The sequence below is a fragment of the Hyla sarda genome, chromosome 2 (assembly GCF_029499605.1).
Source record: "Hyla sarda isolate aHylSar1 chromosome 2, aHylSar1.hap1, whole genome shotgun sequence".
NCBI classification, from domain to species: Eukaryota; Metazoa; Chordata; class Amphibia; order Anura; family Hylidae; genus Hyla; species Hyla sarda.
In genome coordinates, this window is record NC_079190.1 from 335,228,621 (window position 1) to 335,254,997 (window position 26,377).

The 26,377-nt window shown below is 40.6% G+C and overlaps 1 protein-coding gene across 3 annotated transcripts in view; it reads right to left on the reverse strand.

The window, feature by feature from the left end:
• Positions 1-4,034: 4,034 nt before the first annotated feature.
• RASSF5 (Ras association domain family member 5) overlaps positions 4,035-26,377 on the reverse strand; it is a 91,117-nt gene continuing 68,774 nt past the window's right edge. For all 3 annotated transcript variants that reach the window (XM_056558016.1, XM_056558018.1, XM_056558017.1), the window contains 2 exons: positions 8,007-8,122; positions 4,035-6,650 (listed from right to left, as the gene is read on the reverse strand). In XM_056558016.1, coding sequence (XP_056413991.1) covers positions 6,498-6,650; positions 8,007-8,122 — 269 coding nt within the window. In that variant the 3' untranslated portion in view covers positions 4,035-6,497. The remainder of the gene's footprint in view (positions 6,651-8,006; positions 8,123-26,377) is intronic.

Sequence of the window (26,377 nt, forward strand, 5' to 3'; positions counted from 1 at the left end):
TTTGATCTTGGTCCATGGACACCTTTGCAGACCTTTTTAAGTGGATTTTAGTTTGTTTTTTATTAAATTAACATTCAGAATTCGGTTTAGTTAAAAATGTTGGTCTAGTTGTCTTCTGCAGCTGAGTGGCTTACAAGGTTATACAATTTAGTGCTTATCCCTCAAACAAGCTCTTCGTGACTTCTTAACAAGGAAATAAAATACTTTTGTTATCTCAGATAAATGTTCGAGAGAACAAAAAATGGGTTACAGATTGAGCCATGAGATATCTTGCTCTGGTGTAATGGTCCACTTAGCCAATCATCAGGCCAGGATGGGACCAGCTCTGCTGGTGATTGGCTGAGCGGGCCACCACTGAAGCTTGTCTCTGAGGGTGAAGATTGGAGCGTGTCGAAGAAGGGTAAGTAACCAGGACCCCTACCCCCGCCGTGATAAGACACTTATTCCCTATCCTGTGGATCGTAGATAACTTTTATTTCCCTGAAGTAACTCTTTAGAACACATGGTAAATATGGTTTATTTAAAATACATAAAATGCAAAAAAAAAATCTGCAGAAGGGGTCTATCAACACAGCACATTGCTGAAGATGGCATTCCTTGTAGCCTATAATACAAATAAGCATTTAGGCGAAGTCTTCTGCTTCACTTCCACAACAGTGACAAAAGGTTTAATAATAAATGATGCAGATGAATAGCAAGCAAGTTAGTAAATTCATTAAATCAGGCTAAATGTATGGAAAAATAGCAGGTTGATACTTTGGTACCCACATCAGCTCTTCATGATTTGTGCCTTTTCCAGACTGGTAAAATAACATTTTGTAAATGAAACCATTAATATGCAATGTAGGGAGTGTTTACATCTGTGTCGAAGGATTAGTTACAGATTGCATCAGATTTGAAAAAGAATTATAGTTATACTGTCAAAAAACCCTGTTAAGTCAGTAGGGTCCATCAGGCTCCGCCGTTGTCCATAATGCACCAGATCCAGCATAGCATTGGGACTTCAGTAAGAATCAGCAACCAAAACACTAAAATCTATTAAAAACTAATCACAAAAAATGATTTGAAGACTATATAAAGTTTACTCTCTGTGCTTAACATACATGTGTTCACATATAAGGCTTGACTTTTGATCGTAATAGAAGTCACAATGCTGTACTGGATCTGTCATATCTAATCTATCTACCCGATTAGTTTTTTTTTATAAATTAAAAAAAGCAGTAATGGCCCTTGGTTTATGGCCAAAGATTTAACAAATAAAAAATAGAAATATAGATCCCTGACTATAACTATTTGTATGAGGGTTAACTTGTCTTTTTTAGGAGGCCACCAAGTTGGCATTGGGATTCTTAAAGGGCATGCAATGCCTTCTGGGAGAAAAAGTACATAAAGCTCTACTCTGGAAGGAAAAGACGTGGCTATCTAGCACCATCTACAATAGTTGGCACGTGAGCCAACTCTTCTGTGATGATCCAAAAATCCATTATAGGACTAAATAGTTCCTTAGCAGATTAACAGGAATGTGCCTATAAGCTTAAAAATCAGCACCTAGGAACCTTGGCATTGAAGACCTGGAGAACATGGACCTCTTACTGGAAATTGGTTAACTGACATCTATGTATGTGTAGGTTTATTGGTGGAATTGTACTGTAGTTGATGTGATTCTTCTTTTTTGGCATGCACCATTATAGGTCTCTTTGCCCAAGCTGCATAACAAAGTTTCACAAATGTAAACAGAGCCACCTTATCCCATCACTTGCCCCCCTCATCCACTCCTATTATATAGTGATTATAAAAGGAGCCATAAATGAATACATTATACAGAAAACTAAAATATAATTTAGCCCACAGAACAGAAAGTAGAAAATTGCACATTTCTCAAGTAATTTTAAGACCGTTGTATTAAGGGGGATGATTATTATGTCACCCAACCCCCAACTGCATTGAAGTAATAGAAATATTTTCATACATTTAAAAATGTAATTATGCTGTTAATTAAATTTAATATTTAAAGGGGTTATCCAGGAAAAAACTTTTTTTTATATATCAACTGGCTGATGACGTGTCTCTGGAAATGCCCAGTTTAGAAGCAAACATCTTCTAAACTGGGCGTTTCCTGAGACACGTGTCATCAGAGAGCACTTAGACAGAAAAGAACAACCTTAACATCAGAAGCTCATAAGTACTGAAAGGATTAAGCTTTTTTTAATAGAAGTAATTTACAAATCTGTTTAACTTTCTGGAGCTAGTTGATATATAAAAAAAAGTTTTTTTCCTGGAATACCCCTTTAAATCTATTTACATTGAATAACAGTTTTCCCTAGTCACATACACTCCTGTAGCTGCTTCCAAAATGTTTTTGGTTGTCGTTGGAGCAGCCAGTGATTTACCACCATGTTACCACCATCTTAACTTTGTCATCAGCTCCCACAATGCATGGCTGTATGGTAATGGGTATCCTTCAGAATTAAGCTTTTTTTGTTTGAAAAGAGTGTAAGGGCATGCATACTGTTCTGCATTGTACAGAGCTGAAATAGGGCCTTAGAGGCCTCTGCTGATCCCCAGTATGCCTCATTTGGTGTACTCCGCTGTATACACATCTGTATTTTTCCACAGAAGCATTAAATATCTGCACATAAGACAATCCGCAGAGCTTGCATGGCTGTTCATGGAGACCATGTGACCTTTAAATATAATTTTATTAAAATATGTGCAAGATCAGTAAAGCTATTTTTTTTTTTTTTTGTATTTAGTTTTTTTTATAAGTTGAAACTGTAAGATAGAAAAATGTTATTTGAAAGGTTTATTTTCCTATTTCATTCAGCTCTATGATATGTCTGGTTACTAAAACCCTGCAGTCATTGTCAAAAGCTCCCTGGAACATGTAGTATCCCAATTAGATGAGAAGAGCCAATCAGGGAACGCCTCTAACATCGATACACAGATGTGGATAAAGGGGTATCCAGGATTTGAAAAACAAAGCTGCTTCCTTCCAAAAACTGCACCTCTCCTGTCCCCAGGTTTTTTTTGGTATTACAACTTGGGTCCATTCACTTCAATGTAAATGAGCGGTAATAGCACACACAAACTGTGGACATTAATTGCACTTTATTTTATTATTATAATTTTTCTAAAGCAGCTGTGTTTTTATAATGCTGGATATAACTCATTTAACCACCAACAATGAAGAATCCAAGAATCATAGGCTTGATGGACCTCAGGGGTTCTTTTCCATGCAGTCTTAATTTAATGAAGGATTGGTGCTATCAAAAGTTCTGCATCTCTTTACTCTAGGCTTACCATTGTTTTCAATTATTTTATTGTTCACTCTTTAATAATGTGTTATCAGTCTGTTGAAATCCCTGTTTCCAACTACCCTGTTTCCCCGAAAATACACCCTACCCCGAAAATAAGCCCTAGCTGGATTATCGGGGTGGGCTGGACTTATGGTACTCAACTGGTGGACCGCGGCCGCCAGTAATGCGGGACCCCGGTCCCCTCCCTCCCCCCTTTGGCTGGTCCCTTGGAAAGTTAAATGAAGGGACGCTGGCGCTTTAAAACATCTGCGCGTATGCACGCCCGACGTCACGGACGTTTCCCTGCCCCGGCTGCTACCGGTAAGCAGTAGAAGGAGATCCCGCCGCTGCCAAGAGCTGCAGCTTCAGTTGCGGAAGCTATGAAGATGGGGAAGTGCTGGTTTATCATGGCAGAGGGGTGGGGGGCACTGTAGGAGTGTGGAGGATGACGGGGGAAGGGGAGAATGTGGGGCTGTAGCAGTGTGGTGGATGGGGTGGCTGCAGGAGTGTGGAGGATGGGGGGGCTGTGGGAGGATGGGGGGCTGTAGCAGTGTGGAAGATGGGGGGGGGTGCGGCATCCTCCCCACTGATACAGCCCCCCATCCTCCACACTTCCACAGCCCCCCATCCTCCACACTGCTACAGCCCCCCATCTTTCCACAGCCCCCATACTCCACACTCCCACAGCCCCCCATCCTCCACACTCCTGCAGCCCCCCCCCCCCCCCCCATAAATAAATAAGCCCTACCCTGAAAATAAGCCCTAGTGTGTTTTTTGTGACTACAATTAATATAAGACCCGGTCTTATTTTCGGAGAAAGACGGTAGACAGAAAAATCCTACATATAGCGAAATGTATATTCCAGCAACAGATCATAGGATTTCACAGAATAAGAAGTAGGAAATGTAGAAAAAATCTAATTGTAATTACTAAGCTTTGGACCTCGGAGCAGAGATTATTTTCAGTTTACTGTAGATCTTCAGTGTGAGGTTATTTATTTAGGATGATAGAACAAATGTCCTCCTCTAGATCGTAAAGTGTAATCAGTTGTAAAACTCATGTGGAAAGGAACTTGGGGATAGAAAATATTCGGGTACACCAAATGGGCCCCAGATGCGTATGACAAGAACATAATTTCTAGATTAAATTAGGTGCAGCCTTTTATTGAAATAGAGGCATAGCTAAAAAATCTTACCCAGGGAACTAGAGAGGTGTCTCTGGAGAGGGACCTTGCATGTTCTGTTGTCATGCTGTTGCAAGTATGTAGTATCTGCAGGATGAGGGGAATAGAGATGGGATTGTGTTATGAGACAGCAGGCATGTAAAGGTAGTGACTGTGACTGTACAGCACCTCCACTGTATCTAGCATGGCAGAAAATGATGTATATTTACTAAATTATGAAGAGGTCTGAAGCACAAATGGATAAACCATGTAGGTAAGGCTTTATAAGAAACACGAAGAAAGCAGATCGCTGGGAAATACACTTTAGGTGAATGGGTGGGGTAAGCTGTAAAAAGTCAGTTAAGAGCAATAAGAATATAAAGCTATTTTCCATAGAATAGTTGATCAATTATAATTTAAAAGGAGTTTCTTCTGAAAATATATAATACAGGCTGGTGGAGATGGTTAGTATGTCCAGAATTTTCCCTAAAACAAAGACTTTTTTTTTTTTTTTTTTTTACAGTCTAATTAACTAATAGCAAATTAGAATGTTCTTAAAAGGTACAGAACCCCTTTAAGCTGCACTTGCAAACATCAAACATTATGTATAGACATAAATATTGATATATGCTGCTCAGCAATAGAGATGTCCTTCTACCCATCTCTATGAACAAGATTTTTGTGTCTTGCAGATAGGGGAGTTTGAATAGGTCTACTCATATGCATTCTTGCTTATTAGTTTAGGGAAGAGGTCAGACTGTTCTGTTAAAGAAAAAAAGAATTATAATCATGTTTCAAAATTATAATAAATCTGGCCCATGATGAAGGGACCAGAACAACCCAGAAACATGTATGAATTGTATGATAAAAAAGAGATTCTTGTTATCTTGATGATGGTTCCTACAATGCATCCATTATCCGGTTGAAAGAAGAGTCTGCGGAATATTACATTTTGTTCTATGGGGTAAACACTGGGAGGAGCTGCTGTCACCACTAACCATTTTCACCACATCGGCTGCATAACATTGCGTGCTGGAGAAACCTTGTGAATCAGTTTCATACACAAAGGAGCACTATGCGCTTTGTATCTTTCAAATCTGGCATGAGGAATAGATTACCGGTACATACTCTGTTTTTAAGGTGTTTTAAAGTGTAAATATTTTTTCTTTGGAGTGAGGGGTAAAAGTTAAATGCAGTGAAGATGGATTTAGAACATTTTACTTGAATTATACAGTTAAACTTCTTTTTGTAATACTTCTACCTTACAATAAAACTTAAAGGGAAGGCAACTTTAAACTAGATATTTTACCTGAATCCAACTATTTGCATTCTGATACAAGTAAGGCTAGTTTTCCGTGACTTTAGAACATGTAATGTCTGCAAACATTGCTGTATTCTAAGTCTGTAAACAGTGCATCCAGTTATACTGACTTTTTACATTTAGACTTTTACATACTAAAACACTCAACCTTCTCATGACCCTCATGGATTTGGTCATACAACATTTCTTACTTATTTTAAAGCATACATCCCTACATACCGTCTTTTGTATTCAGAATGGCTTAAAGCAGAGTTTACTATTCACTTACTATTGAATAACTTCACTTTGTGCATTAATAAATAAATAAATAGTGCAGTTATTTAATGGGAGAAGACATGGCCTGCAGCTGGAGAGCTCCATCAGACCATTACATTTCACAAATGTTTATTATGGCTCTTCATCTTGTTCACCTGACATGTGCCAAGCTCCCGATGCCTTGTTGCAAGGTGGATCTCAGGGACATCTTGAGTTTCTTGTAACTATAAAATACAATGTAAAGGCTATGACCCTGAGATGTTGGAGCCTTGGTATTGGTACATAAAACTAGGTGTCTTCATATGCGTCTAAAAGTGCAAATTTCGCCTGCCCTTGATGTGTCCATTATTATTATTTTTTTTTGTTGTTTTATGTTTCGGATGTAGATGTCAATACAATCAAGATCCATGAATACCGCATCGAGGAGGTAACAATCCATGTTCTCTCCATTGGAGATTTAAAGTTACAGAGGTTTTACTGTGGAATTTGTTAGAGCTTCCTGCAAGTGCTGACGAAAGGCATCGTATTTCTTGTGCACCTGCTGTACTTTCTCCTTTTCCTCTTTGTCCAAAATCATCAAGAAGTTATGTAGTTCTGGAACTGTAAAGGCCTCCCACTGTTGAGAGATAACATAAAACTGTAGGTAACTTGTATGTGGACTCCATAAGCTTCTATTTCCCCCTTTCCATTAGCTTATATTTAGTTTACATGTGTAACCATTTTGATTTAAGGGGTTATTTTATGAAATAAAGGCCCTGTCCTTATGCCCTATTAGCTGGGACTTCCACTTAAAACCCCTATCTACGTGCCACAACTGTACAAACGGCTTTGTTTTGACAGACGCGAGCTATCTATATCCTACAAGGCCAGCCATTAGTCTATATGTCCACCAAATAATGCCATGCCTTATACAGGGGTAAGCTTAATAATAGAAAAGATGACCTTTCATCAGGCGCTCGGAGGTCCAAGGAAATCTCACAACCAGGTCATGGAGGTGGATACGAATTCAAGCTTTATTAGTATACAACAACGCGTTTCGGGGTTAGCATACCCCTTCTTCAGATTCAATCTGAAGAAGGGGTATGCTAGCCCCGAAACGCGTTGTTGTATACTAATAAAGCTTGAATTCGTATCCACCTCCATGACCTGGTTGTGAGATTTCCTTGGACCTTCGAGCGCCTGATGAAAGGTCTTCTTTTCTATTATTAAGCTCATCAACAGGATCTCCCCTTGGATCGATCCTGAAGACCTATAGGCTTGCACGGATTCCTCCATGATTACCTCAAACTGAGGTTATATGCGTATATACTATACGCTCCAGGTGAGCGGCCATCTATTAGACCCCTTATTTTGTGTTTTTTGAAATATTTTTTAGGGTAATGCACTAGGCGCCTCTTCGGGCCTTTTCTCTTTTCTTCTGCTTACTAATACAGGGGTAAGGCCTGTCTAATGATGTCTGCTAACTAACATTATCTAATCCTAATTTATTTATTTTTCTACCCTGAATAGCAATTATTTAGCTGTTGAAAAGTTCATTATTCAGATTAGTTTTGCATTGTATGGAGCCTAGAAAACAGCATCAATGTAGGTAAGTTTACTATAGCCAACTATTTAGTTTTTTTGCGAATTAAGGTGTAACCCCAATTGTGATAGGGCAAATTGTACAGCACCGTGCATTCTGCACCGTTCATTTTAAATTCAATACCTAAATGCCTCAGCAGAGTTAGCGTTCTCCCCGCCATTCATTTCTGTGCAAAATCTGTCTCCAGCACAAGACCCAATTCTATAGTATTGTATTACACTGAGTCTCGCATTAGAGACAGATTTCACACAGTTAGGAGCAGCGGGGGAATGGCGCCTCTCTTAGTTGCCAAATTTAAGATGAAGATAATTTAGAAAGTGATTTGTCATAACATCATTAGCGTTACACTTTGTCAAAATAAAGTAAGGTGCTATTATACAAAATACTCACTTGAACATCTCCTGTCTCATTTTCTTTTAGTATAAAGCTGAGCTTTTCAGTATCTGGTCCAGCTATAAGCCTCAAGTATAGTGGATGTTCTGTTAGTGCAAGCTTCTGAAAAAGAGCTACAGACCAGGAGGGGTTAAACTTTGTCGTAGCTAAAATGCATACAGTTTGAATGTAAGCTGACATGCAGTAGAACAAAAAATACATTTTAACAGAGGTGTGTTTTCAAGTTTTCGGTTTTGCTACTGTGTACTCATTCTAAGGTCTCATTCACATTACGAAGAAATTAAGCGGATCCCTCCAGGGAACAAACCAGGATGGAGGCAGCGCACAGGACTTCAAAGGTAAAATGGTTTATTTACCCGGCATGCAACGCGTTTCGCTGGATAACCAGCTTCATCAGGCATGTTGAGGGTGGAGACACATAGGGTATTTATACACAACAGTTAACCCGCACATTGCTGGAATAAAAGCAATAGGCAGGAGCCCATAAAACACACATATAAAAAATAGTAAAATACAAAAATATATGAAAATAAATAGATAAGAAAATTATATATATCTCACATACCCAACTAGAAAAATTGGATATGTATATACATAAAATATAAAATATGTCGATAAATTTGTAATATATTTATAATATGATATGGTAATAGAAGGCAAGTCAAGTCACACAGCGTTCTCAATCATCTCATTTAAACCACCAGGGAAAAGGGAACCAAGTGAAAAAATCCAATATGATTCTCTATTAATTAGCCTTTGAAAACGATTTTTTATAATAGATGGTATGACTTCAATGATTTTTAATTTAAGACAGTCAAAATTCCCGTAGTGTATTTGACATATGTGTCGTGAGACACTGTGTAGCATGAATTGTCTTCCCACATTAGAACGATGTTTATTCATGCGGGACCGCACTGTCTGAACGGTGCGGCCCACATACTGCAAACCGCAAATACAACATAAAAGGTAAACCGCATAGCTGCTTTCGCAATCATGCGTTCCCTTAATCCGAAATACATTTTTCGAAATATTACAAACAAAATTGTCAGCTTTTTCTATCATGATGCAGCATTTACATCTCATTTTTCCACAGGGGATGGTGCCATTATCCTGTCCTACACGATTAGATGTAACAAAACGATTATTCAAGAAAGTCATCTTCAACTCAGAAAGGATTCGGATGGCCGTATAAAAACAAAAACATTTTTTAAACCAGTGGACATAAATAGCCTATTGGATTTCAATAGTTCCCATTATCCCCAGTGGATCCGTAATGTGCCCTATGGGCAATATTTGCGTATCAGAAAAAATTGTACATCTAATTCTGACTTTTTGGAACAATCACGTATTTTACAGAATCGTTTTAGAGAGAAAAACTATCCAAAATCGATTCTAAATAAAGCTTTCAATCAGGCTAAGGGACAACGACAAGAGGATTTGATAATTGATAAAATTAATGCGAATGATATTAAGAAAGAAACTATAAATCTCACAATCGATAAATGTCAAATTGATTGTAAAAATAGTAAAAAATCCAATAAGAATTATAGTCACAATTTCGTTACCAATTTTAATTGCGCAGCACCCAAGATAAAAACAATATTTAATAAATATTGGTACATATTAAAAGGTGATCCGATACTTAAAGATATATTACCTGACCACCCAGGTGTCACATTCCGCAGATCACAAAATCTGCGTAATTTGGTGGCCCCCAGTGACGGTCTTAAGAATAATCGTTTTGTTACATCTAATCGTGTAGGACAGGATAATGGCACCATCCCCTGTGGAAAAATGAGATGTAAATGCTGCATCATGATAGAAAAAGGTGACAATTTTGTTTGTAATATTTCGAAAAATGTATTTCGGATTAAGGGAACGCATGATTGCGAAAGCAGCTATGCGGTTTACCTTTTATCTTGTGTTTGCAGTATGTGGGCCACACCGTTCAGACAGTGCGGTCCCGCATGAATAAACATCATTCTAATGTGGGAAGACAATTCATGCTACACAGTGTCTCACGACACAAATTAAAAATCATTGAAGTCATACCATCTATTATAAAAAATCATTTTCAAAGGCTAATTAATAGAGAATCATATTGGATTTTTTCACTTGGTTCCCTTTTCCCTGGTGGTTTAAATGAGATGATTGAGAACGCTGTGTGACTTGACTTGCCTTCTATTACCATATCATATTATAAATATATTACAAATTTATCGACATATTTTATATTTTATGTATATACATATCCAATTCTTCTAGTTGGGTATGTGAGATATATATAATTTTCTTATCTATTTATTTTCATATATTTTTGTATTTTACTATTTTTTATATGTGTGTTTTATGGGCTCCTGCCTATTGCTTTTATTCCAGCAATGTGCGGGTTAACTGTTGTGTATAAATACCTTATGTGTCTCCACCCTCAACATGCCTGATGAAGCTGGTTATCCAGCGAAACGCGTTGCATGCCGGGTAAATAAACCATTTTACCTTTGAAGTCCTGTGCGCTGCCTCTATCCTGGTTTGTTCCCTGGAGGTATCCGCTTAATTTCTTCGCCTGTGTGTCCAGGAGCAGCTGCCGCTCTTCGCCCGTTGCAGGGTCACTTCACGCCTTCACCATAGTTGTACTTGGTCGTAGTACAACTATACTTGGTGAGCAAGTTTTCTTGTCTATTATCTTTTCTTTGACATTACGCTATCACACTAGGAGCGCTCTCCTTGTCTGTCTATCATTCACATTACGGAATGTCCATCTGTAGTAGGTGCCAGCAAAATAAGCCGGTGCTAGAGACCACTCACAAATACCCTCAATTGACCGCAATGCATTTCAGAGTGGATTTCGGTTTATAAATTTCTGTAGTGTGAATGAAAATTTAAAACGTTAAAAATAACGGGAGGCTGCTGTGTCGTAATTTCTGAGTGGAATTCAACTTGGAAAGTACATAGTGTGAATGGGCCCTAATGCCCCATTCACACAGCTGTACTGTGGCTAAAAGACCTAGATCCCTATAATTTAAGTGAATTGAACAAGGCTTTTAGTCGTAATACAGACACTAAAAGCCACAATATGGCCCACTGAATAAGGCCTAAAGCACAGCTGATGCCTTCTTCTTGGGATGTTGAAATGGGTTTTGTATTGATCGGTCAATAAAGATATATGCAAGTGTACATTGTACTATAACATAATCACTTTATAATAGCCAGATATGGCTTCTGTGGCAATCTAGACCAGGATCTTCTAAACCAAACCCTAAAATTCTTTCTGCTCTCATATACACTCAAAAAAATGAAGGGTACACTTAAATCACGCATCATTGAATAAGAATTGATTCAAGTTAAAAATCATTGCTGATATTAAGGTGATGCTCACATGGGCAATTTCCCCGACAGCAGACCACTCGTAAATGCGCCGCCTGTGCGACTCCGCGGAAAGAATAGACATATCTATTCATTCTGCAGACTCCAGAATTAGGAATTTCCACCATGTGCACAGTGCAGCAGAATCCCATTAATATAAATTCTGCATGGAAATTCCATTATGTGAACATACCCTTATTGTGTCATTTGTTGAGAAGATAATGATAAATCAACAGTCAGCGGAAACCAGAATTATCAACCAAATGAGGATTGAATTTTATATCACACTGAAAATCAAACTAACACATTAAAATCCCAGGTGGATCCAATTTATGTCCTTGCAATTTAATATAATTGTCATGGCAACTCCAAGTGAGCTCCTGGATAGTCCTGGCAGATGCCCTGAAACATAACATCTCGATTGGATTCATGTCTGGGAAACATGAGGGCCAGTCATTTCAGGAAAAGTCCACACAATCTGGCCATATAAGGCCATTAAAGGGGTACTCCAGAGGAAAACTTTTTTTTTTTTTTAAATCAACTGTTGCCAGGAAGTTAAACAGATTTGTAAATTACTTCTATTTAAAAATCTTAATCGTTCCAGTACTTATCAGCTGCTGTATGTTTCACAGGAAGTTAATTTCTTTTCTGTCTGACCACAGTGCTCTCTGCTGACACCAGCATCCGCGCTCTCCATCGCCGCCATCACGTTGCTACGCACGCCGCTCCTATTGGATGACGGGACGGTGTGTGATGACGACGATGGAGAGCGCCGACAATGCAGGGGATCCCGAAGAGGACGCGCCGGAGCCCCGAGGACAGGTAAGTGATCGTCAGCGGAGCACACGGGGCACCGTAAACGGCTATCTGGTGGCAGCTGAAGCAGTCTGCGCTGCCGGATAAACGTTTATGCAATGGCCCCGACATACAAAAGCATCGTAAGTTGATGCTACCATCGCATGTTGAAATTATCGTATGTCTGGGCCATCGTAGGTCGGTGGGGTCACTGTATATATACTTTTCAAAATGACTCCTAAAACCATTACTGAATGAGGTACTGAAGGAGCTGCTGAAGAAAAGACCTACGGAGGTCTTGAAACATGTCCAGCCTATATCTGAATATATGTATGATCATATACTGCTCCTTTGATAGTGGATATATTGATTGTCAGTGCCCTGTAGATCAAACAACTTCTTACGTGGATACACGAGGACATCGCATCTACTCATCCCCGCTACATCACCTGAGTCCGCTTCACAAGAAGTTTCCATCAGGACAGCAGCCGGCAGAACGATTTCTGCACGTATCTCTGTCCGGAGCGGCGGGCTGTCGGCTTATTTCAGTACAATCCGGTGTGAGTTGCACAGACAACTCTAGCACCAGTGCCAAGCGGAGCCTCACTGACCTGCTATCTCCCGGGCTGCAAACACTACTGGGAGAGGTAAGAGACTTTCATTATCTTGATGTATATGCGGAGGAGTGAGTAGCTATTTCATTCTATTAAGGATCTACGTGCAATACTTTAGTATCTACAACGGCATCGGCACTACCATAGGATAGCAATATGCATATGAATGATTAACTACTACGGCGACTACAAGTCCTATACTGCCTTATAAAGACAAACATTTACTTTCAACTAACTACAAGGCGCATAATGCCTTTCTAATCATCTGTGAATATCACTATGCACTTGTGATCACTAGCAGCAGTATTGTTATATTCTTTTTTATTAATATTTAAATTATTTTACTGTAAGTAGCCGGAGGGTGTTCACAAGGGCCCTGTGACATACCCAAGGGAAATTTTACTATAATAAATATCTGGCTTTAATTTAAGAAGCAAATCTATTGTACTTTATACTGTATCCCTCTCCTTATTTACATGTATGGTAAATACCAATATGATTTTATTGAAATATTTATCTATCTATCTATATATATATATATATATATATATATATATATATATATATATATATATATATATCCATGACCTTGAGCCCCAAATCCATATATTTATTTCTATAGTTTTTGGACACCGTAGGTATAGGTGTCAGTTGGGCGTCTCAGGTCTTTGTGGTGACTAGTCTGACAAGAGCCTCTCCGGTTTTATCTACCGTATTTTTCGCCGTATAAGATGCACTTTTTTTCTTCCCCAATACGGGGGGGGGGGAGTTGGTGCGTCTTATACGGCAAATACACATTAAAACCCTGTCCTATCGGGTCGGTCCCTGCAGCCATCAACGGCCGGGACCCGCGGCTAATACAGGACATCACCGATCGCGCTGATGCCCAGTATTAACCCTTCAGGCGTGGCGATCAAAGCTGACCGCCGCATCTGAAGCGAAAGTGACACTAACCTGGCTGCTCAGTCGGGCTGTTCGGGACCGCCGCGGTGAAATCGTGGCGTCCCAAACAGCTTTCAGGAATCCGGGAGGGACCTTACCTGCCTCCTCGGTGTCTGCTCCTTGTCGGGATCCCCTGCATGGCCGGCGCTCTCCTTCGTCGCCATCACGTCGTCGCGCACGCTGTCCCGTCATCCAATAGGAGCAGCGTGTGTAGCGACGTAATGGCAGCGACGGAGAGCGAGGATACCAGGCAGCAGAGACGTTCCGGAGCAACGGGGACACCCCGGGGACTCGGCGACAGCGAAGGAGGGCGACATCCAGGGCAGTGGTGACCAGTCAGGAGCGGCAGGGACACGTGAGTATTACCTCCTAGACCAGTGGTCTTCACCCTGCGGACCTCCAGATGTTGCAAAACTATAACTCCTGGCATGCTGGGAGTTGTAGTTTTGCAACATCTGGAGGTCCGCAGGTTGCAGATCACTGTCCTATACTTTACATTGTATTTGGTTCAGAATATTTTTTTTCTACATTTTCATCTTTTAAAATTGGGCGTGTCTTATATGGCAAAAAATACGGTATATTAATTTACAAATCTGTTTAAGTTTTTGGCACCAGTTGATAAAAAAAAAAAAAAAAAAAGGTTTTTGGAGCCCAACCTAATGATTTTAATGTGGTTCACTATTAACTCATCATTTTTGTTGGATTATTATCTAATTAGCATTTTATATATGTAAAATAAACTGCCTCAAATGACCCCACCATACAAAAACATTATAAAATCACCAATTGAACTGAAAGGGATTTGCATTTCTTCTACCTGGCCTACATTGAGGATCAATTATTTTAACTACAGTGAGTCACATATAGAAGAACAGCTAAATTAGTCACTTGTTCCTAAGCTATGTGACTGCAGTTCCTGCCGCCTGATGTTTGGATCCCGCTGCTTGTAATCTACAGTGCACCCACTCACCCTTTTCTCCCTTCTACTATTTTTCGCCCACACAGGTACTCTAATTATTGCTCTTCTTGCATGTTCCTTTCACTCCAACTTGTACACAGTTACATACTAATGTATTCTACCTTACAGCTGTCTCAGCTTTTGCTGTCAAGATGATTTATTACAGTAGCAGTAATAGAGTGGCCCACTACGAATGGTTAGCGGTAGGAATTGTAGGTGGCTAAATGACCTCAAAAATTATTTGGTGAATATAATATAGTGATCAAGCATCAATAGAACCGTGATAACACTACACACATACAGTCATGGCTGTAAATGTTGGCACCCCTGAAATTTTTCTAGAAGATGAAGTATTTCTCACAGAAAAGGATTGCAGTAACACGTTTTGCTATACACATGTTTATTCCCTTTGTGTGTATTGGAACTAAACAAAAAAAGGGAGGAAAAAAAGCAAATTGGGCATAATGTCACACCAATGTAACTCCAAAAATGGTCTGGACAAAATTATTGGCACCCTTAACCAAAAAAGGAGGAAAGCTTTTTATTAAGTGAGGAATACTCTTATTAAATTAAGGGTGCCAGTACTTTTGTCCAGACCATTTTTGGAGTTTGGTGTGACATTATGTCCAATTTGCTTTTTTTCCTCCCTTTTTTGGTTAAGGGTGCCCTTAACTTAATATTTGGTTGAATACCCTTTGGAAAAAGTAACTGCAATCAGTCGCTTCCTGCAACCATCAATAAGCTTCTTACACCTCTCAGCCGGAATGTTGGACCACTCTTCCTTTGCAAACTGCTTATTGGAAGGGCGTCTTTTCTCAACAGCAATTTTAAGATCTCTCCTCAGGTGTTCAATGGGATTTAGATCTGGACTCATTGCTGGCCACTTCACAACTCTCCAGGGCTTTGTTTCCATCAATTTCTAGGTGCTTTTTGACGTATGTTTGGGGTCATTGTCCTGCTGGAAGACCCAAGATCTCGGACGCAAACCCAGCTTTCTGACACTGGGCTGTACAGTGCGACCCAAAATCCGTTGGTAATCCTCAGATTTCATTATGCCTTGCACACATTCAAGGCACCCAGTGCCAGAGGCAGCAAAACAACCCCAAAACATAATTGAACCTCCACCATATTTCACTGTATGTACTGTGTTCTTTCTTTGTGGGCCTCACTCCGTTTTAGGTAAACAGTAGAATGAGGTGCTTTACCAAAAAGCTCTATCTTGGTCTCCTCTGTCCACAAGATGTTTTCCCAGAAGGATTTTGGCTTACTCAAGTTTCATTTAAATGTTGACCGTCTTTGGAACTTGTTTGGGGCTGCTTATCCACGATCCGGAGTATCCTGCATTCACACCTTTCATCAATGTTTATTTTCCACCCACACCCAGGGAGATTAGCTACAGTGCCATGGGTTGCAAACTTCTTGATAATGTTGTGCACTGTGGACAAAGGCAAATCTAGATGGACTTGTAACCTTGAGATTGTTGATATTTTTCCACAATTTTGGTTCTCAAGTCCTCAGACAGTTCTCTCCTCCTCTTTCTGTTGTCCATGCTTAGTGTGGCACACAGACAAACAATGCAAAGACTAAGTGAACTTCTCTCCTTTTCATCTGCTATCAGGTGGGATTTTTATATTGCCCACACCTGTTACTTGCCCCAGGTGAGTTTAAAGGAACATCACATGCTTGAAACAATCTTATTTTTCCACAATTTTGAAAGGGTGCCAATAATTATGTTCAGTCCATTTTTGGAATTTGGTGTGACATTATTTGACATAATCATGACATAATTAGCTTTTTTTCCTCCCTTTTTTGGTTTAGTTCCAATACACACAAAGGGAATAAACATGTGTATAGCAAAACATGTGTTACTGCAATCCTTTTCTGTGAGAAATACTTAATTTTCTTGAAAAATTTCTGGGGTGCAAACATTTACAGCCATGACTGTATATTTAGACAATTCCCAGATTCCTAGGAATTCTGGGAATTTTATGTGTGTGTGTGTGTATATATATATATATATATGTGTGTGCTATGTTATCAAGGTTCTGTTGATGTTTGAATGTTAAATTATACTCCCCAAATAATTTTGAAGGTAATTTTGCCACCTACAATTCCTACTGCTAACCATTCGTAGTGGGCCACTCCCACTATGCAAAAATGAATTTTTTTGAATTGGGGTCACCATGCTTTTTCTTTTTTCATTTATTTGGGATCAGTAATTCTTTTCTATCTCTTGTTTCTGCTTTCATAAATGCTTCATTAATTATAGTTTCTGGATAGTTTCTTTCTATTAGTCTAAGACTAAGGTAAATCTGAATGTATGAAGTTTGCGGGTATAGAACATATTCCGATACAACCGCAGGGTGTAGACAGACACCTAAAGCTCATTCAAAGTGAAGCCAGGTGGATAATTAAACTAAAAGCTCTAGGGCCAATGGGCTTAAACGATAGAAATGACTTGAGTTCATTTTTATAAAAGAAATAAAATATTTCTAGATTATAGGTATCCTTGTATACAAGATATATGCTGTCATCTCTGTTTTTACCTTTAGTGGATTATTTTCACTTTCATAGGATTTTATCATATTGGTGACGGGTGCACTTTTCCCCTCCCCCTTTCCAATATATACCTGTGAGGTATTCCAGAGAACCAGGAGCCGGAAGATGCGTGAATAACGCGAAACGGTGCTGTTGTTCCTGACAGCCGCTCCTAGTCTCCTTGCCCGGAGCAGCTCCCCCTCCCTGCACTCGGGTGTTTTTGTTACATGCTTTTTAATGGAAATTTGAAGAATCCAATAAAGCGAACTACTTGAAATGGCATGGTGAGTGCAGACATATTTCTATCTTCATTCTACTAGATTTGTAAATTACTTCTATTAAAAAATCTTAATCCTTTCAGTACTTATGAGCTTCTGAAGTTGTTATTCTTTTCTGTCTAAGTGCTCTCTGATGACACGTGTCTCTGGAACCGCCCAGTTTAGAAGAGGTTTGCTATGGGGATTTGCTCAAAACTGGGCGGTTCCCGAGACACGTGTCATCAGAGAGCACTTAGACAGAAAAGGACAACTCAACTTCAGAAGCTCATAAGTACTGAAAGGATTAATATTTTTTAATAGAAGTAATTTACAAATCTGTTTAACTTTCTGGAGCCTGTTGATATATAATAAAAAGTTTTTTCCTGGATAACCCCTTTAAGGGCCCAAACATACTCTCACTAAAAGGCCCAGTTGTTCGTCTACCGTGTTGAATAGGTTGATGGGTAACGTCTGTATTTGAGGAAAAGTCATATCCTGCTATACTGTGCTAGAATTATTTTTGAAAAATGAAGAATTATGACATATTGTTTACAGATTTAGTGCATCCAAACGTAACACTGTAAGATGTATAAAAATAGGCTAAAGTTAAACTAGTTTTCTACAGCATATAATAATATTAAAAGGAACAATGTATATTCTATAAATATTTAGACTGACTAAAATGATGCTGAAAATAATAACAGGTTAAAAACTTATAATTAGGTGGTTCTGTGCCACCTGTAAACTACACAATATATATCACACACTTAATTCTGCCACAAGAGGGTGTAAAAGTCCTTACCCCGCTGCCGTACATTTGGGTAGGGTACCTGTTTGTGAGGTACATTGACTACTAGAAATGCCTTCAAGATGCACTTGAAGGCATTTTGTCCAGTTGGCAGGCTTTTTAAGAGGGGACGCATCATTGGACTGAGAGAAGCAGGATGGGCGATTCAACCATTTGCCCACTATTTAGGCCTTTCTGCCCAAACTGTTAGAGGTCTTGGTTGCAGTGGTTATGTGAATGCACATACACATGGCGAACACGCTCCAGACGGCCCAGACAGACCACTAGTAGAGAGGCTTGTTTGATCCACCAAAAAGCAATAGCAACTATCACAGTCACAATCTAGAATTAGGTGGCACCTTTATTACACATCTCTGCCAGGACCATATCCAGGAACTTTGGAAATTTGTTGTCACTATGCCCATTACATGTTCTACCATTGGATGTTCAGTACAGTTGTACAGTTTCCCCCAATAAACATATTCTTACGCTCTAATATAGAAATCACTTATAAGAAATGTATGGAGTTCTCAGCTCGCCCTCAGAGGCCCTGAGGCGCACGGACTGTGCGAGGCAGCACCACTTAGCAAGATAACCCCTTCCCGACCTATGACATACCTGTACGTCATGGGTGGCAAGGTGTTCCCGACCCATGACATACAGGTACGTCATGAACATTACTGCCGCTACTCGCGGCATCCCGCAGCGCCCGGAAAGATGGTGGCTATCACTGATAGCCAGCCATCTTACCGTGCGACCACGGGGGGTTTCATCCCCCACCCCCCCAGCGATCGCTGCTATCAGCTGGTCAAATCTGACTAGCTGATAGCAGCGTTTCGCTATCAGAATACTTAGCAGCGCGGTGTGTGAGTCCTGATCACGGGGATCGGGACACACACCGCTCTGCTAAGTGTCCCTGACCCGTCCCCCGGCGTCACTTACCCGTCCGAGCGGTGTCCCGAGCGGTCCCGGCGTCCTCCATGCGGTCCTGGCTGCGCTGCGTCCCGGAGGTGAGTTTCCGGCAGCAGTGCGGCATCTTCATTGACAGCAGTGAGATCGCCGTAAAGCGATCTCACTGCTGGCTCTGAGAGTTTCAAAACTGAAACTCCCAGAATGCCCAGACAGCCTTTGGCTTTCTGGGCATGCTGGGAGTTGTAGTTCTCTAACATCTGGAAGAGCACAGATTGGAGACCATTATACAGTGGTCTCCAAACTGTGGACCTCCAGATGTTGCAAAACTACAACTCCCAGCATGCCCAGACTGCCCAAGCATGCTGGAAGTTGTAGTTCGGCAACATCTGATCCTTCAGATATTGCCGAACTACAATTTCCAGCATGCCTGGGCAGTCTGGGCATGCTGGGAGTTGTAGTTTTGCAACAACTGGAGGCACACTAGTTGGGAAACATTGTCCGTTTCCTACCTTAGTAGTAGCTGTTGCAATTGTTGCAAAACTATAACTCCCAGCATGCACTGACAGAGTTGTAGTTTTGCAACAGCTGGAGGCACACTGGTTTGGAAACACTAAGTTTGGTTGCAAAACACTTGAAAGTTTATTACTTAACTTAGTGTTTCCAAACCAGCGTTCCTCCAGCTGTTGCAAAACTACAACTCCCAGCATGCACGGACAGCCAAAGGGCATGCTCGGAGTTTGCAACAGCTGGATGTTTGCCCCCCCCCCCCCTCCAATGTGAATGTACAGGGTACACTCACATGGGCGGAGGTTTACAGTGAGTGCTGCAAGTTTGAGATGGCGCAAATTTTGCGCTGCAGCTCAAACTTCCAGCGGCAAACTTGCTGTGAACCTCTGCCCATGTGACTGTACCCTAAAAACACTACACTACACTAACACTAACCTAAAATAAAAAGTAAAAAACACTACATATACACATACCCCTACACAGCCCCCCTCCCCCAAAAAATGAAAAACGTCTGGTACGCTACTGTTTCCAAAACGGAGCCTCCAGCTGTTGCAAAATAATAACTCCCAGTATTGCCGGACAGCCATTGACTGTCCAGGCATTCTGGGAGTTTTGCAACAGCTGGAGGCACCCTGTTTGGGAATCATTGGCATAGAATACCCCTATGCAAATCCCTAATTCAGGCCTCAAATGCGCATGGCGCTCTCTCACTTTGGAGCCCTGTCGTATTTCAGGGCAACAGTTTTGGGACACATATGGGGTATCGCCGTACTCGAGAGAAATTGCCTTACAAATTTTGGGGGGCTTTTTCTTCTTTAACCCCTTATGAAAAGGTGAATTTGGGGTCTACACCAGCATGTTAGTGTAAAAAAATTAATTTTTTACACTGACATGCTGGTGTTGCCCTATACTTTTCATTTTCACAAGAGGTAAAAGGGAAAAAAGACCCCCAAAATTTGTAACGCAATTTCTCCCGACTACGGAGATACCCCATATGTGGGCGCAAAGTGCTCTGGGGGCGCACAACAAGGCCCAGAAGGGAGAGTGCGCCATGTACATTTGAGGCGATTTGCACAGGGGTGGCTGATTGTTACAGCAGTTCTGACAAACGCAAAACAATAAATATCCATATGTGACCCCATTTTGGAAACTACACCCCTCATGGAATTTAATAAGGGGTGCAGTGAGCATTTACACCCCACTGGTGTATGACAGATTTTTGGAACAGTGGTCTGTGAAAATGAAAAATAAAATTTTTGATTTGCACAGTCCACTGTTTCAAATATCTGTCAAACGCCAGTGGGGTGTAAATGCTCACTGCACCCCTTATTAAATTCCATGAGGAGTATAGTTTCCAAAATGGGGGGGGGGGGTCCACTGTTCTGGCACCATAGGGGCTTCCTAAATGGGACATGCCCCCCAAAAACCCTTTCAGAAAAACTCACTCTCCAAAATCCCATTGTCGCTCCTTCCCTTCTGAGCCCTCTACTGCGCCCGCCGAACACTTTACATACGCATATGAGGTATTTCCTTACTCGAGAGAAATTGGGTTACAAATTTGAGGGTGATTTCTCTCCTTTTACCCCTTGTAAAAATTCAAAAATTGGGTCTACAAGAAAATGCGAGTGTAAAAAATGAAGATTTAGAATTTTCTCCTTCACTTTGCTGCTATTCCTGTGAAACACCTAAAGGGTTAAAACACTTACTGAATGTCATTTTGAATACTTTGGGGGGTGTAGTTTTTATAATGGGGTCATTTATGGGGTATTTCTAATATGAAGACCCTTAAAATCCACTTCCAACCTGAACTGGGCCCTGAAAAATTACGATTTTGAAAATCTTGAGAAAAATTGGAAAATTGCTGCGGAACTTTGAAGCCCTCTGGTGTCTTCCAAAAGTAAAAACTTGTCAATTTTTTTATGCAAACACAAAGTAGACATATTGTATATGTGAATCAATATGTAATTTATTTGGAATATCCATTTTCCTTTCAAGCAGAGACTTTCAAAGTTAGAAAAATGCTACATTTTCAAAATTTTCATGAAATTTTTAGATTTTTTACCAAGAAAGGATACAAATATCAGTGAAATTTTACCAATAACATAAAGTAGAATATGTCACGAAAAAACAGTCTCTGAATCAGAATGATAAGTAAAAGCATTCCAAAGTTATTAATGTTTAAAGTGAGAGTGGTCAGATTTTCAAAAAATGCCCAGGTCATGAAGGTGAAAATGGGCTGGGTCATGAAGGGGATAAGAAACTGGATGTCCAGCGCCAGGATACGTGCAAAACAGGTTCTTTAGTGCTTGAAAACGCCATGACAGGGGTCAGAGTGTGACGCGTTTCAGGTGCGTTAGCACCCTTAATCGTACATAAGTTTAAAACCAGAAATGTCTAAGTATATATAGGGGAAATTACGTGGTTCTCACAGGTGGAAGGAAATGGGAATTGCTCACATGACCATCCTCCTAGAGTCCGGGCATTAACCCTTTACAATCACAAACATGGATATGTATAATTTTAAATACAAAAGTTATAATTAAGACAAAAGAACACATTCAGGAGCATACACATGTTGCAAGGAATAAAGGAATTTATGAATGTGGAGAGGAAAATTAATAATTAAATTCCTGGATTTACATAAATATGTATGCGACCTGAATGTGAAAAAACGCACACATGTCTCAAAAAAATAATGTGTTCTTTTGTCTTAATTATAACTTTTGTATTTTAAATTATACATATCCATGTTTGTGATTGTAAAGGGTTAATGCCCGGACTCCAGGAGAGTAATCACTTAAATATCATCATCACTTTCATATATATATATATATATATATATATATAACGTTTAATTCGATTCCAACAACTCTTTCTTGGTGCATTATGTTTTTTTTTTTTATGTTTTATTGTATATTTAGGCCCTTTTACACAGGGTGATTATCAGGCAAACACTCATAAACCATCACTTGTTGGCACCAAATCTTCCCAAGTAAATGTGCACTGCTTGACTTAAAGGGGTACTCCAGTAAAAAACTATTTTGTTTTAATTCAACTGGTGGCAGAAAGTTAAACAGGTTTGTAAATTACTTCTATTTAAAAATCTTAATCCTTCCACTACTTATCAGCTGCTGCTCCACAGGAAGTTCTTTTCTTTTACATTTATTTTCTGTCTGACCACAGTGCTCTCTGCTGACACCTCTGTCTGTCTCAGAAACTGTCCAGAGCAGGATAGGTTTGGGGATTTGCTCCTGCAATGGACATTTCCTGAGAAAAACAGAGTTGTCTGCAGAGAGCACTGTGGTCAGACAGAAAGGAAATGTAAAAAGAAAAGAACTTCCTGTGGAGCATCCAGCAGCTGATCAGTACTGGAAGGATTAAGATTTTTAAATAGAAGTAATTTACAAATCTGCTTAATGTTCTGGCACCAGTAGATTTAAAAAAAACAAAACAAAAAAAAAACGTTTTCACCAGAGTACCCCTTTAACCCCTAAAGGACAAAGGACGTACGTCCTAGCTACCTGGTCGTTAAGGACCAAGGACGTACGCGTACATATGTGGGAATTTCGGTCCCTGCCGCACGCTGGGTGGGGACCGGACTGGGGTGACTGCTGATATCGATCAGCAGGCACCCCCTGCAAATGCCCAGGGGGGTCATCAGACACCCCCCCCCCCATATGTTGGCAATCGCCACATATCGCCGGTGAATTCACACCAGCGGTTTGCTGCGATTCCGGGTCATACGGCGGGGGATCAGGGTTATCCAAGACACCCACGATCCCCCTGAAGGGATAGGAGTGAGGTGGCAGGGGTGCCACCCCTCCTATCCCTGCTATTGGTCGGCAAGAAGCGACGACCAATAGCAGATCGGGGGGGGTTTAACTTTTGGTTTCCCCGTTCTACCCACACACAGCGGGGCGGGCACAACAGGCAAACCAACGAGGACCGGCGCCAAAGTCCACCTACCCATCGACAGCAGCAGCCGGCACCGATGATCGGCAGCAGAAGAGGACAGCGGTGCGGCTCCCTGGATCCTACAGAAACCGGTGAGTTGCCTAGCAACATCTGGAGGGCTACAGTTTGAGACCACTATACAGACAGCTGTTTGGGCATGCTGGGATTTGCACTTTTGAAACAGCTGTAGGGCTACAGTTTGGAGATCACTGTGCAGTGATCTCTGAACTGTGGCCCTCTAGATCTTGCAAAACTGCAACACCCAGCATGCCCACACAGCAGTTTGCTATCTGGGCATGCTGGGATTTGTAGTTTTTTAACATCTTGAGGGCCACAGTTTGGAGGTCACTGTGCAGTGGTTGCTAAACTGTAGCCCTCCAGATGTTTCAAAACTTCAAATCCCAGCATGCCCAAACAGCTGTCTCGGCATGCTGGGAGTTGAAGTTGCGTGCCTCCAGCTGGTGCATAACTACATCTCCCAGCATGCCTCTCGGCGATCAGTACATGCTGGGAGTTGTAGTTTTGCAACAGCTGGAGGCACACTAGTTTGAAAATACTTAGTTAGGTAACAGAACCTTGCTGAAGGTTTTCCAACCAGTGTGCCTCCAGCTGTTGCTGTTGGATACCGGCTCTACCGGCTCAATGGGGAGGGTGCAGCTGTGCTTGGGGAGAAGATGGCTAGAAGGGTGGAGGAGTGTTTAAATTAGGGACTGGGGGGGGGGGGGAGGGAACCTAAAACATAGAAGGGGAAGATAGTGTAGATAGAGAGGGGGACTTATTAATTTACCTGGGGTGGAGCGGAGGGAGGGGTTAGAATAGTTAATAGGGATAGGCTTCATAGGAAGAAAAAACATCTACCATTGAATTGGATGTTGACTAATACCAGAAGTCTGACCAATAAAACAGATGAACTGGGGTGGTTGATGTCTGAGGAGAATTAAATGAAATGTATTGCTTTGAGCGCCGCGGCCAATAACAGTTATTGTTTTCACCTGTACAGTATGCCTCCAGTTTCCCCACTACAACTCCCAGCATGCCCTGACAGCCAATAGATGTCAGGGCAAGCTGGGAGTTGTAGTGGTGAAACAGCTGGAGGCACCCTTTATAGGTTAACTAAGGGCGGAAGTGTTGGCCCCAGCAGGCATCAGTGACGTCGCGCCTGCTGGGGAAGTCTGCCTGGTAGTGAGCACACTACCAGGCAAACAAAAAGGCATTTCTACCATAGTAAAAAAAAAAAAAAAAAAAAATTAAAGGCAGGCAGGGGGTTAGGGATAGATGGGCAATAGGCAGGGACAGGAAAAAAAAGGATGGTGGGAGCTACTTTTTAACAATATAAAATGAAATACTGTCCTCAAAAACAAGAATACTGACACTAAATGGGAGACTTTTAAAAATATATTAAACTCTCACTGCAAGATGTATATACCTTATGGGAATAAAAGGGTCAGAAATAAAAGAAAATCAATATGGATGAATAAAACCGTTAAGGGGGCAATAAATGACAAAAATAAAGCATTTAAACTACTAAAACAGGACGGCAGTGAGGAAGCATTAAAAAGCTATAGAAAAAAATGTAAAATATGTAAAAAAAAAGAACAGATAAAAGCCGCAAAAATAGAGACAGAAAGACTCATTGCCCAAGAGAGTAAAACTAACCCCAAAATGTTCTTTAACTATATAAATAGCAAAAAGGTCAAAAATGAAAGTGTAGGCCCATTTAAAAAACGATAAAGAAGAAGTTATAAATGGGGATCAGGAAAAAGCTAATATATTAAACAAAATCTTCTCCACTGTATTCACTGAGGAAAATGAAATGGCAGGTGAAATACAGCGAGATAAGGTAGACTCCCCAGTACAGGTCCCCTGTCTAACCAAGGAAGAAGTACAGGTCACCTTTCTAACCCAGGAAGAAGTACAGTGCCGCCTACAAAAAAAATCTAAATAGACAAATCACCAGGTCCAGATGGCATTCACCCCCTTGTTCTAAAGGAATTAAGTAATGTAATAGACAGACCCCTATTTTTAATATTCAGGGACTCTATAGTAACAGGTACTGTTCCCCAGGACTGGCAAATGTGGTGCCAATATTTAAAAAGGGGACAAAAGGTGACCCAGGGAATTATAGACCTGTTAGTTTAACCTCTCCTCTTTGTAAATTGTTTGAGAGTTTTCTAAGGGATGCTATTTTGGAGTATCTTGATAAAAATAAATGTATGACTCCATATCAGCATGGCTTTATGAGGGATCGGTCCTGTCAAACTAACCTGATCAGCTTTTATGAGGAGGTGAGCTCCAGACTGGACCAGGGGCAATCGCAGGATGTCGTACAGCATATCTGGATTTTTCCAAAGCATTTGATGCAGTGCCACATAAACGGTTGGTGCATAAAATGAGAAGGATCGGGCTGGGGGAGAATGTGTGTAAGTGGGTCTAAGTGGGTGTGTAAGTAACTGGCTCAGTGATAGGAAACAGAGGGTAGTTATTAAAGGGGTACTCCGGTGGTTAATTTTTTTTGACTAGGTTGCATCTTCTTTGTAAGTTTTTTTTTTTTTTTTTTGCAATATACGTGTGTTATATGTTTTGGCAGCATGTGTGTGTTTTGTTTACCAGTTTGTTGGGCAGGAAGTTCTGTAGTTCAGAATGTTTTCTTTTACTGTTGTGGACAACATGTCAGGGCTTTTTTTTTCTCTTTTTGCATAAGAGAAATAAGCCATGCCCCCTCATCTCCCCCCTCCCGGAGG